Source organism: Theropithecus gelada, chromosome 6 (assembly GCF_003255815.1).
Source record: "Theropithecus gelada isolate Dixy chromosome 6, Tgel_1.0, whole genome shotgun sequence".
Classification (NCBI taxonomy): Eukaryota; Metazoa; Chordata; class Mammalia; order Primates; family Cercopithecidae; genus Theropithecus; species Theropithecus gelada.
The window spans coordinates 126150288-126163662 of record NC_037673.1 but is presented as its reverse complement, the minus strand read 5'-3'; the positions used below and the strand labels follow the sequence as shown (position 1 = coordinate 126163662).

The 13375-nt window shown below is 33.4% G+C and overlaps 1 protein-coding gene across 1 annotated transcript in view; it reads right to left on the bottom strand.

The window, feature by feature from the left end:
- Nucleotides 1-865: 865 nt before the first annotated feature.
- Nucleotides 866-13375, bottom strand: part of ADAMTS19 (ADAM metallopeptidase with thrombospondin type 1 motif 19) — a 287425-nt gene continuing 274915 nt past the window's right edge. The window contains exons 22-23 of the mRNA XM_025388260.1: nt 4463-4640; nt 866-2477 (exon numbers count right to left, since the gene is read on the bottom strand). Of these exons, the coding sequence (XP_025244045.1) occupies nt 2326-2477; nt 4463-4640 (330 nt within the window). The 3' untranslated portion in view covers nt 866-2325. The remainder of the gene's footprint in view (nt 2478-4462; nt 4641-13375) is intronic.

Below are 13375 nucleotides of genomic sequence, written 5' to 3'. Positions count from 1 at the left end.
TAAGCAACATGAACTTACTTTCACCAAGGTCAATCTAGCTACAGTCACTGCTGAGGGTTCCATTTAACAATAGCAGAGAAGACATTATGGTACCCTTCTATGGGAGAAGCAACCCACCATCTTGATTGTAGGTTGATTACATTAGACTCCTTGTATCACAGAAGAGGCAGTAGCTTGTTCTTGCAAAAACAGTCAGTTGATCTGAAATAAATTTGCTTTCCCAGTTTGTAATGCTCCTGCCAAAATGCCATCTGTGAACTAAACAAATGTCTCACTCACTGTTAGGGTATTTCATTCAATATTGTTTTTGTTCAAGGAACTTATGTGATAGCAAATAAAGTGTGGACAGGGGCCCCCTGTCATGTAAATCTCTCATAGTACCGTGCTCTCCATCACCCCGAAGCAGATGGCCTAACAGAATGATATGTCTTTTTAAGAAAAGTTTAGTCTCCTACCAGGTGGATGAAAACACTTTGGAGGTCTGAGATAATGTTCTCTAAGACGTATATTTTCTGAATTATGAACCAGTACATGGTGCTATTTCTACCTAGATTTATGGATTCAGGAGTCAAGGGATGGAAGTTACTATTTCATTTTTTCCTTCTCCCATTCATCTACTATCTCACATAAAATTTGTTGATATTGGTTAACCCTATATCTCAGCAATTAAATTAAAGGATTTACATAGGAAGGGTCAATCTAGGAAAAAATATGACCTTGATATTAAAACACATTTATTAAAATCAGGGTGAAAAATATTAATGAGAGAAATGTAAAGAACTGTGAAGCTTTTGAGGTTTTACCCTACTTGCAACTTATCAAGTTAGCTTATTATGATTTCAGGGCAGAAGACATGAGACTCCTGCATTAGAGACAAACGACTTCGTTACTCACAGCAATAGTAGCCAGGGAATCCGCTTTTCCTGTACTGGCTCCTTGAGCCCCATTTCCCATAGGGTGAAATGAAGAGAGCCAGGCGACGTCAGCACATGCATTGGATTGTCTTATAGTAAAGAAACCCCAATTTTAGGGAACCTGAAACTTTTATAATGAGAAGCATGTTTGCCCTTTGCTCCCAAGAGAGATACTATCCTCCAAGGCAGTTCACTATACAAACATCCTCTAGAAGATACTCCAGAACAAAAGTAGACAGTACCTTTGTCGGTCAGACATGCGGATATGTGACAAGTCTATGGAGAATTGTCTCTCAATGGCAAGTTTTACATATTTTATTGAAAAATCTAAGAAATCATGTGAATCATGTACAATATTTTCTCACAAGAAAAATTTTAAGCTGGCTTTTGAACGTTTCACATAACTGTAAAACTTCTTAATTTTTAAAAGGAAGAAAAACACAATGAAACTACCACAGTATTATATGCTTTCTGTTTTTCCTTGTTCCTAGGGAAAAGGCTGAGAAATATTAGTAAATTTTCTAATTATGATTCGTGAGGCTAAGTACTATACTCTAATAAATCTGCTAAAAAGATACAGGGAAATGGGTGGATCAATGTTTTCTTTGTTAAAAATATTTTTAAAAAAGCTAAAATCTAGTGATAACATGTTAAAATAATACACATTTTTGTAAGATGTTACCATTTCTAACGATTTCTCTACACTATATCAACAGTGCAATTGTGATTCAGTGTAAATCATTACAGTGTTTCATTGTTACAATACTTGTGTTCAAGTACATGTTCATGAACATGATCAAAGTCTCTATTTTGACTTTTCCTTTCCATATCAAAATAAGGTTATAATTACAGCAGAATTTTTCCTATGGATGTCTATAAATCTCAACCAAATTCATAATACATTCTCTAAAAACCTGTTCAACACCATGAGGTTCATTATGTTTACACATCTCCTGCAGATAACAGAAAATGGGCTAATTCTGCAGCAGGACACCAAAAAACAAAAATAGTTTCTCTTCATATATACCTGAACTATTATGCTAAGTCAGTATACATTCTGGATAATTCAATGTTATTGGTGGGGAGAGAGTAGCACCTTAGGGATAGCCCTAACAAAACAACAAAACATTGTTTTAAGTATAATGATCTATTTTTTTCTTTTTCTTTTCATTATATTACTGGATCCAACTAATTCATTCATATAAAATTATTTATGAAGCCATATAGTAGAAATCAAAATGTTTGTGTAACCAAAACAAGCACCACATTAGATGTTTGGCAGGCAAAAAAATAAATTAATTTGATTAAATTATATGTAATCTGATAATATTTGGTCTGAAAAACATGCTAGTGTGTGTGTTTATAAATAATGTAATTGCAACGAGCTGTGATCCAGCCAGCCTGCTAGAGGTCAACTTTTCTGCTGCAGCTTTTGGGCATAGAAGTCCCTGCATGTTTCACAGCAGCGCTGATACCACCGCATGTCCTGACATAGGTTCTTTTCACGGATCACTCGGCAGTACACTGGCCACTGATCTCCCAGGCACTTGAAAGTCAGAGCAGCTGTGAAATAGAACATAGTGAATTCAGCCCATGCAGATATCATATATGTCAGTAAAAACAAACTTCAAGCGTTTAAATGGGGGCAGATTTTGTACACTCTCTTTGATTCATTTATATTACCTTCTGGAATTTAAGCAACAAAGAGATACACACACACACCCCTCCTATGATTAAAAAGTAAAGAATGAATAATATTTTTACTTATAAATGTTTTTAGGCTTATTAAAGATATAATTCCCAGGTTCAATGTGTTGTACTTTTAAGCTTCAGTTTCATAGCTTTCATGTAAGCTTCTTTTGAATTTTAGTAGAGAAAATTAAAAAGAAAAATAAATGTGCTCAATATATCTACCTTTATGGGAATACAAATTAATAAATACTATTATTGAGGTTGAAATTACAAGGAAACAGCAAAGCAAAAATATGCTCACAGTTATTTCATATTCCTAGTTTCCCCAGACAACAGTCACATCTAAATGGATTATCTGGAGCTGTGATTTCAGGGTTCTATAAAAATCAACGCACATCATCACAAGTGACTGAGATTTATAGCAATAGTTGAAGTGTTTGAAATGAGAACTTGGTATAGAATATTTGGTCATGTAGACTTGGCCTCCCTTTTTGTAAAACAATAGTGTGTTCTGGAATGCATAATGAAAGTCACTCCTGCTACAATTATTTCTTTTGCATATGGGAATGAATTGTATTCTAACATAATTATTCCATTTTTAAAGACCTTAGATTTTCCTAACCATTGTGCTTCTGTATTTTGGGGTACACCTTCAAGGAATAATAAATAGAGAAAATGCAATTTTAATAAAATTTTCTTTTAATCCATTATTTTCTGCCACATAATATTTCAAGGACTTGTTGGAGAAAGGAAATATACTGTAAAGTAATTGTTGGAGAAAGGAATTATACTGCTATTGAATAAATGTATTTAGTACATCTGCTCTAGAGTTGCTTAACTTTTTGTCTTAATCAGTGTTATTCACCTTGAACTGATTATTTCTTGGAAATGTTAGTTAATTATTTGGCCCCCAAAAGAGAATTTTTGTATTTCCATGAAGAAACCAAGTTTTCTCATTTGACTGAATCTTATGCCTGGAAAAATACATATGACAATTTATCTTCTTACATTTTGGTAATATTATTTTGTATGATTCAAATTGTTCCCCTGGAGATTATATGCACAGGTTAAAACCAAAGGTATTAAACATAAATTAACCCACTGACAATCAGGCAGGAGTGCTGTTAAAAGCTACTAAGTCACAGATATAAATGCTAAATCATTCATTAGTATTTGTTATGCAAGTGTAGGCTCTATCTACTTAAAATATATACTCTAATTCTCGATTATGGTTTAGATTAAATAACAGAAGTTGAGGAAATATATGAAGGCATTTTGTAACATAAAACAATGTAAACATCAATATATTCAATACTACTAGAATTTGTTTTTTAATTTAGTATCATATTCTCAAAACTTAAAAAGAAAATAGAACTTCTTGTTTAATGGTGTAGATCCATGCACCCATTCTTCTTGAAAGACAGTTTTTAGTCTATGTCCCTCCAAAGAATAATTTGTACCCAGATAACAAGGAAGGCTATAAATCATGGAGAAATCTGAGGCTTACACTACAATCTCATCTTTCTGCAGATATTAACTTAATTGATAGTTCTGCCATGGGATTGATCTGAATTTTGGTTACAAAAAGACCTGGGGTGGTGTGGCATTATTATTTCCTGGATCTGGCTCTGATTGGACAACTTTGGGAATCAAAGCGGTTTAAGTTTTCAGGACTTTTTTTTTTAACTCACCTGACCATTTGGACAAAATCATATTTAAATGGATCCAATTTAGTCCAAACCAAAATAATCAGTATAGGTTTACAACTATCAAGGTTTAAAGTAATATACAAAATACAAGAAGCCATAAGCATTTCTATGTTTCTGAAAAACATCTTTTTTGTTTTGTCTGCTTACCCAGTCTGGGTGATGTTATGGTATTTACATTAATTTTCTCATTGCAGGGTTGAAGGTGGCATGGCCTGTATGCTGCAGGTTTTTCTGAGGAAAAACATTCATTTCCATGTCTTCCTGTGATCTTATGCATGCATTGGATAACACGGGACTGCATTCCTTTGCCACAGGTAATTGAGCACTAGGAGAAATACAAGATTTGTTAAGGTTCTTTTTTATTTTTATTTTTTGCTGTTATTATTTTCTAGGATGTGGCAACCTTCTCGAAATGTTTCGTAAAATTAAACATGAGCTGCAGCATCGACAGTCAAGGCAAAACATGAGTCAGAAACACTGATGCTCATAAATTGGGCACAATGCTGTTGAGAACTTCTGGCTGATCTAAGACAGAGTTTTGGGTAATGAAAAGGACATGAGAGTAAAGAAGGTTAAAGGAAAAGGTACAGTATGACTTGAAGAGAAAGAGAGTGAATGACATCAGTAATGCTTGAGCAGACAGCTTTCAAAGGTCTAATACATGGTTTGCAAACAAATAATTGATTCATGATTATTTAATTTAGTCATTGACGTTCAGAAGTTAGCACATGTCTACTTTTAGAGCTGGATCCTTGTTACAGTCTTTAAATATACTCATCTGCCTTATTTTTTCTGGCCTTAAAATGTTTATAAATAATATCAAGATGTCTTAGCTAGATACGTTATTAAAGTAATTGCTTTTTCTTGGTAGATTAGGCGATGTTAGAATTATGCTAATAAAAATGTTTGATAATCTGAATTTCTCAGGTAAAAGGTACTTTTTTTCTCTTTTTAATTTTTATCATTTAAACTTTTTTATTTTTATAGATTCGGGGGATGGATATATAGCAAAATGGTAAGGTTTGGGCTTCTAGTATACTCATCAGCCAGATAGTGAACATTGTACCCAATATGTAAATTTTCAACTCTCTCTGCTTTGGAGACCTCAGTGTCTATTATCTCTCTCTCTCTCTATGTCCATGTGGGCCCATTGTTTAGTTCCCACTTACAAGTGAGAACATGAAATATTTGATTTTCTGTTTCTGAGTTATTTCACTTAGGATAATGGCCTCCAGCTCCATTCACATTGCTGTAAAAGACATAATTTCATTCTTTTTTGGCTGCATATTATTACACACACACACACACACACACACACACACACACCTGCTTTATCCAGTTATCAAACACATTGATTGATTTCATAACTTTGCTAATATGAATAGTGCTGTGATAAACATATGAGTACACGTGTCTTTTTGATACAAGGACTTGTTTCCTTTGCATAGATACTCAATGGCGGGACTGCTGAGTCAAATGGTAGTTCTATTTTTAGGTCTTTGAGAACCTTCCATACTGTTTTCTATAGTGGTTGTATTTATTTACATTTTCACCAATAATGTATAAGTATTCCCTTTTCTCTGCATCCTCACCAACATCTGTTCTTTTTTGTCTTTTTAATAGTAGCCATTCTGACTGGCATGAGATGGTATCTCATTTTGGTTTTAATTTGCATTTCTTGGATGATTAATGATGTTGAGCATTTTTTTATATGTTTGTGAGCTGCCTGTGTGTCTCTTCTGAGGAATGTGTGTTCATGTCCTTTGCCAACTTTTTAATGGGGCTACTTGTTTTTTGTTTGTTGAGTTGTCTCTTGCAGATTCTGAGTATTAGTCCTTGTCAGATGCATAGGTTGAAAATATTTTCTCCTATTCAGTTAGTTTTCTGTATACTCTGTTGATTATTTCTTTTGCTGTGCAGAAGCTCTTTAGTTTAATTAAGTCCCATTTGTGTCTTCGTTTTTGTTGCATTTGCTTTTAAGGTCTTACTCATAAACTCCTTGCTTATGCCAATGTCCAAAAGCATTTTCTTTGGTTTTCTTCTAGGATTTTAAGTGTCAGGTCTTATGTTCAAGTCTTTAATCCACCTTGAGTAAATTTTTGTATCTGGTGAGCAATAGGGGTCCAGTTTCATTGCTCTGCATATGGCTATCCAATTTTTCCAGCATCATTTATTAAATAGGGTTGTCCTTTCCTCATTGCATTTTTTTGTTGACTCTGTTGAAGATCAGTTGGTTATAGGTATGTGGTTTTGTTTCTGAGTTCTTTTTTCTGTGCCCTTGATCTGTGTATCTATATTTGTGCCAGTACTATGCTATTTTGGTTACTATAGCCTTGTAGCATAAAGTCAGGTAATGTGATGGCTCCAGCTTTGTTTTTTACTTAGGATTGCTTCGGCTATTCAGGCTATTTTAGGATTCTATATGAATTTCAGCATTTTTTTCCTAATTCTGTGAAAAATGACACTGATAATTTGATAGGATTTGTGCTGAATCTCTAGACTGCTTTGGGTAGTATGGTCATTTTAATGATATTGATTCTTATAATCCATGAGCATGGGATGTTCTTCCTTTTGTTTGTGTCATTTATTTATTTCATCAGTATTTTGCAGTTCTCCTTGCAGAGGTCTTTCACCTTCTTAGTTAAATGTTTTCCTAAGTAATTCTTTTGTGTGTGTGGTTATTGTAAATGGGACAGTCTTCTTGATTTCATTCTCAGTTTGAATGTTATTGGTGTATAGACATGCTTCTACTTTGATTTTGTATCTTGAAACTTCACTGATGCCATTTATCAAGTCTAGGAGTCTTTTGAAGGAGTCTTTTAGAGTTTGCTAGGTATACAATCTTATTATCAGCAAACACAGATAATTTGACTTCCCCTTTTAAAATTTGGATGTTTTATTTCTTTCTCTTGCCTGATTGCTCTGGCTAGGACTTCTAGTACTATGCTGAGAGGTGGTGAGTGGGTAACCTTATATTGTTCCAGTTTTGGGGAAATGCATTCAGCTTTTTCCCATTCAGTATGATGTTGGCTGTGGGTATGTCATATATGGCTTTTATTAATCAAGTGCACTTTTAACCGATTTCTTGCATTTCAACTAAATGTTATTTTCATTTGTAAAATATTTTGTATGTAAAGAACATATTTGATGTGTAACAGTCTTTTACTAGGGAAATCTCTTGGTTTTATACATATATCACTAAATTTGTTTTTTGACACAAATAGTCTGATGCTAGTTTGTCTGAGAAAACACCATTATTTTATGGTATCAAAACTATATGTAAGAGGGGAAATGTGCTTGTGTTTCTGAAAATAATGATTTATTTACTAGCCATATTATTTTCTGTGTAAAAATATGTAGCAATATTTTGCTTAAAGGGTTTATTAATACAATTATAATTATTTAAATAAATTATCTTGGTGTATTCTATTCTGATTACAAATTAATAAATATTTTGATTGTCATCTTTCAAATATACAGACATACCATTTTTAATACTTTTTTTCCTTTGTATTTTCCTAAGTTACTATCAGTATTGCATTCTCTTTGTTATCAGTTCTTCCTTTATGATCATCCTTGGGCTCATCTCTTTTCTTATTTTCCTTAGCAAAGGAAGCATTCTGCACAAATCCTCATTACCTCAAATCTAATGTACTATTGTTTGATTTGTTTTTAGTCCTCAGCCTGCCAATGAATGTCACATATTAATTGAAAATGCATTCTTTCAAAATTTATTTACATATATATGCTCCTTGGACAAAAATCTTTGGTTACTGAGTTTACCATTGCCTAAAAGATAAAGCCCAGTATCTTGCTATATCCAGGCTGGCATGTATTTACCACTTTAACTTTATATTCAACTCCACCCTATTAAAAATAATTTGTTATTTTATAAACTAATTATTTCCATGCAATTTCTATTTCTACCTCTACAACTGTGCTCAGAGTAATACTCCTTTCCTAAATGCCATGCCGTTTTACAAAACTGTATCTCAGACTGGGTGTGGTGGCTCACACGTGTAATTCCAGCACTTTGGGAGGCCGAGACGGGCAGTCACTTGAGGCCAGGAGTTCTAGACCAGCCTGTCCAATATGGAAAAACCCCATCTCTACTAAAAATACAAAAATTAAGTAGGTGTGGTGCTGCAGGCCTGTAATTCTAGCTACTGGGGAGGATGAAACAGAATTGCTTGAATCCAAGAGGCGGAGGTTGCAGTGAGCCAAGATCATGCCACTACATTCCAGCCCGGGTGAACGAGTGAGACTATCTCAAACAAAACAAAACAAAACAAAAACAAAACAAAACGACAACAAAAAAAACCAAAACTATCTCAAATCCAGCTTCTCCATGAAAGCTTCCACATTATCCCAACTACCTATGCATATTTATGCAATATTTATAAATTAAACCATATATTCATATGTTGAGTCTACACTTCAGAATCATAGGAGAGATTTTTCTTTAAAGACAATGATGGATTTTAAGACATAGAATTTCTTAGTCAATAAATTCATGTGAGATCTGGGAATCTGCATTTTTAGTAAAAGTATTTAGGTGATTATGCTGTGCAGTCTGAGTTTGGAAATTACTGGCTAAAAGTACATGTTCTGTATTTAGCATAGACCCTTTATATTGCTTCTTATCTGTAAGTAGTACCATATAATTCATCTAGTTTGTCGCCTCAGCTGCATGGTAAATTATGCTAGAGTTGTTCGTATGTCATGTTCAATAATGAAGCCTATATTTCTGGTATGACAATAGTTTACTGCAGAATAATGGAATTTGATGTGCATGTCATTAACATGAATCTACAGATAACTTAGCTTTCTAAGTTTTACTCTGTATATATTTCCACAAAATATTATCTTTCTATCTGATAAATTCTTAGCTTTCTGCAAATAGCAGATCAAAGAACAACAAACTATGATGTTATGTCCTTTAAACCTGACTTTTTCTCTTAAACTTCTACATGATCTGAATATTTCCAGTACAGTGTAAGCTTTATTATAATTTCCAGCTATTATAGGAGGACTCTTTGACATGGTCTTTCTCCTTTAAAAGCCTTAATCTCAATACCACTCTATACAATGGATATAACCATATAAATAAAGACATGCTTAGAAAAGTATTTTCAGGACAATGAAATACAGTTTAACTAAAACTTTTAAGGGATTAATATTACATAGAACAAAATGCTGTTCTAGTATCTATTCCTAAAAGTTCTGTAAATCTTGAAAAACATCACAATATTTGAGAAACCAAAAGAACAATAGAAGCCTTAGAAAGATGAAATCACTCTGATGTGATAAAGAAGGTTCTCAGTATTTCAAAGAGGCCCATAATTAGTCAGAGACTATTCCTGACACTTTTAGTCAATCTTATATAATCAACTCCAAAGGATATGAGCAAAGCAAAATAACACATCGTTTTTCAGTATTATTGAAAATGACATAAAATAACAGTAGACACATGATAACTCAGAATTCATAATCTTAGCAGATAATGGCTGAACACAGCACCTTTGATAAAAATTTGGGAACTAAAAAAAGATGTTAGTTGCATTTTATAGGCAAATTATGTTTTGTAACTATTTAGGCATAATCTGGAAATAAAAATATTGTCCAAGAAATAATGAAAGTTCTGTAATTCATTAAACTAAAACAGTATAATTTTCTGCTTTTGAAACTAATAACTAATAGATTTGCTTTATTATTAAAATAAATAATCTTTTAGCTTTAGAATCTAATTTTCATAAGAATATTTTAATAATATGATATCAAGTTCTTACTAGTATTTTCTTTATAAAATATAATTTGGTAAAACTTTTATTACAAATGTATGGAAAATGAACAGTTATTTGAAATAGAACAATTGAAATCCCAAGGTATCTTCTAAACTATTATTTTTATTATAGAAGACAATATTAAATAATCAAATATCTTCTCAAATAATGTCACTGTGATTAAAAACACACCGACATTAAAGAAAAAGCCAAAATAATTCTGACTTCAAAATTAGGAGACCTGGCTGCTAATTATTTGCCTCTAGCAAATAATTTACCTGAAACTTATTTTTCCTTTTTGTTAGACAAGGCATTGTAGTAGATGACAGCTGCAGTTTCAGGTCTAAATTACTATCAAAGTAAAATTCCAAAGATTTATTATTAAAAGTTACTATCATCTAAGTGGTGAAAATTTCTAAGTGGTGAAGCCACATAAGAGTAAAGACTCTAATCTCATTAACTAATTATCCACTTTGCCAGCTCACAGTTGTGGCAAGTCTTTTGCTTTCTGCAAATAGAAGTCCTGTCTAACATAGTCTTAAAATTATAATCTGCTTGAATGTCTCAGAATACTACATCATTTACTTTTGTTTTCAAATATTTATTGACCACTCATTATGTTCATGGTCTTGTGTAAAAAATAAAAACACCAGAGATCATTTACTATGGATCTGGTATTTTATTCAATAACATTTATTAACAAAACACAATGACATAAAATCGATGGAGTTAGAAGTAGATTACTACCACTATGGAAGCTGGTGTAATTTCATCTACTTTTAGCCAGTTATGTAATATTTAAACAATCAGTTACACTACAAAGCCACTTCGTTGCTTTGTGATCAAAGGAAACCAATAGTACTGTTATGGAAAAGGGCCCCCGATCCAGACCCCAAGAGAGGGGTTTCTGGACCTCTCACAAGACAGAATTCAGGGTGAGTCCTTAGAGTAAAGTGAAAGCAAGTTTATTAAGAAGATAAAGGAATACAAGAAGGGCTACTCGATAGGCAGAGCAGCGGCATGGGCTGCTCAACTTAGTATGCTTATAGTTATTTCTTGATTATATGCTAAACAAAAGGTGGATTATTCATGAATTTTCTGGGACAGGGGTGGGCAATTCAAAGAACTGTGGGTTCTTCCCCTTTTTAGACCACATAGGGTAACTTTCTGATGTTGCCATGGCATTTGTAAACTGTCATGGTGCTGGTGGGAGTGTGTTTTAGCATGCTACTGCATTATAATTAGTGTATAATGAGCAGCGAGGAGGACCAGAAGTCACTTTAATCACCATCTTGGTTTTGGTGGGTTTTGGCCAGCTTCCTTACTGCAACCTGTTTTATCAGCAAGGTCTTTGTGACCAGTGTCTTGTGCCCACCTCCCATCTCATCCCGTGACTTAGAATGCCTTAACCTCCTGGGAATGCAGTCCAGTAGGTCTCAGCCTTATTTTACCAGGTCCTATTCAAGAGTGAGTCTCTCTGGTTCCAAAGTCTCTGACAGTACTACTTCTGAAAGTTTTTCCTCCATTCAATACGAACAGGAAGAAGCTAGCACTTATGTAATATTTATTATATGCCAGGCACTGTGTTAAAGCTTATATTTACTTTAATTTAATATCTTCATTTATTTTAATGAAGGCCATGAATACTATTATCCCTTTTAAACAGACAAGAAAGTAGATGCTCACATAAATTCACAAATTGCGTATGGTTTTACAGGCAAGAAGTGCTGGAATTAGAGTTTTAACTTAAAAAATACTGAATTCAGCATTTGAATGCTTAAGCACCATTTAATACTAGAAAATTGCTAATATTCCTTTTATGTTAAAACAGAAATATTTCTCTTTTCCACATGCTGCCATGTTAGACTATTATCCTCCTACTTTACTGTTAAATTAAAAATTAATGAATTTTGAAAGCTTTTTTGTTTAATTTTTAGTATAACTCAGGTTATGTGGTATGAGGTAAACTTTTGTTCTAAGGACAATTCACATGCATGATTCATCTTTAGATAGGGTGATCATATAATTTATTATCCATATCAGGACATTTGTGAAATAAGTTGCTGGTAATAACTTTTCCCAGACTCTAGGCATACTGGGACAGTCCTGGATAAACTAAAACATCTAGTCACCTTATCTACAGACAACCTACTGACAGATCATGTATTAGACAATAAACACAAATGAACAGACATATGAAACACCTATTATATTCCATGCCTCTAATATGCTTTTACATAGAATATCTCGGTTATCTTTCTCATAACCCTAACAACATTGCTAATAGAAAGTGTGAGGCATGTATTTCAATTAGTCATTCAACAAATATTTACTGAGCCAATGTGCCACCTCTGGAGACTGGGATGTAATAGTAAGCAAAACAGACAAGAACAGGGCCCCCAGGAGCTTACATCTTAATGGGTGAGAGGGTAAGAGCAAAAAAAAAAAAAAAAAAAGGAGGAAAGTACACTAAAATATACATGTTAACAGGTACTATGGAAAAAATTAAAGCTGAGAGAGAGGATGAGAAACGTTTGGGATAAGGGGTTTTGTAATTCAAATGGGAAAATCAGGGTAGGACTCAAGGAGATGATAGAAAGACATGCCCCATAAGGAGAGACAAACCTCAAATGCAAGTCTTTTGATTCCAGATATAATGTTATTTCTACTATCTGCACTATATAGTTTTATTCATACATTTGTGTGCTATGATATTCTAAAACATTTAATAACAAGGGCAAATGAGTAGAGTGGACCTTTAGGTAGGTGTTTCTTCAGATTCCATGGCGTGCTCTCTCACCCCTTCCTTCCCTTCTCCCTTCTTTCAGTCCTTCTTTCTAATAAATGCTACATCTTGCTCTTCACATGTGTATCAAGTAATTTAATGTATATTTGAAACAAGACACACTATAGAGTTCCACTAAAAACCAAAATGCTAAAATGTCAACATCAATTTGCCAGCAAATGGGAAAGAAATACAGAGTTTACCAGATAACTTGCTATTGAAATTTCTTTTACAAGGAAAATTTTCTGACTAGAGTATTTTAAAAAGAGAGTCTTGTATTGTCTGATAGATATTCTGTTCCCCAAAGAGTTTAATATTGACCCAAAAGACCTTTGAAACAAAGCACCTCATGAATCAACTCTGTATACAAGATTTAATTCTGAATAGGAAACACAATCATGATGTCCCAGGCTTACTAGAGTAAAATGAAAGCAATCATCTTTAGAGCAAACTTAAATAGCTTAGAAAATAGGTCACAAGGATTTAGGACTT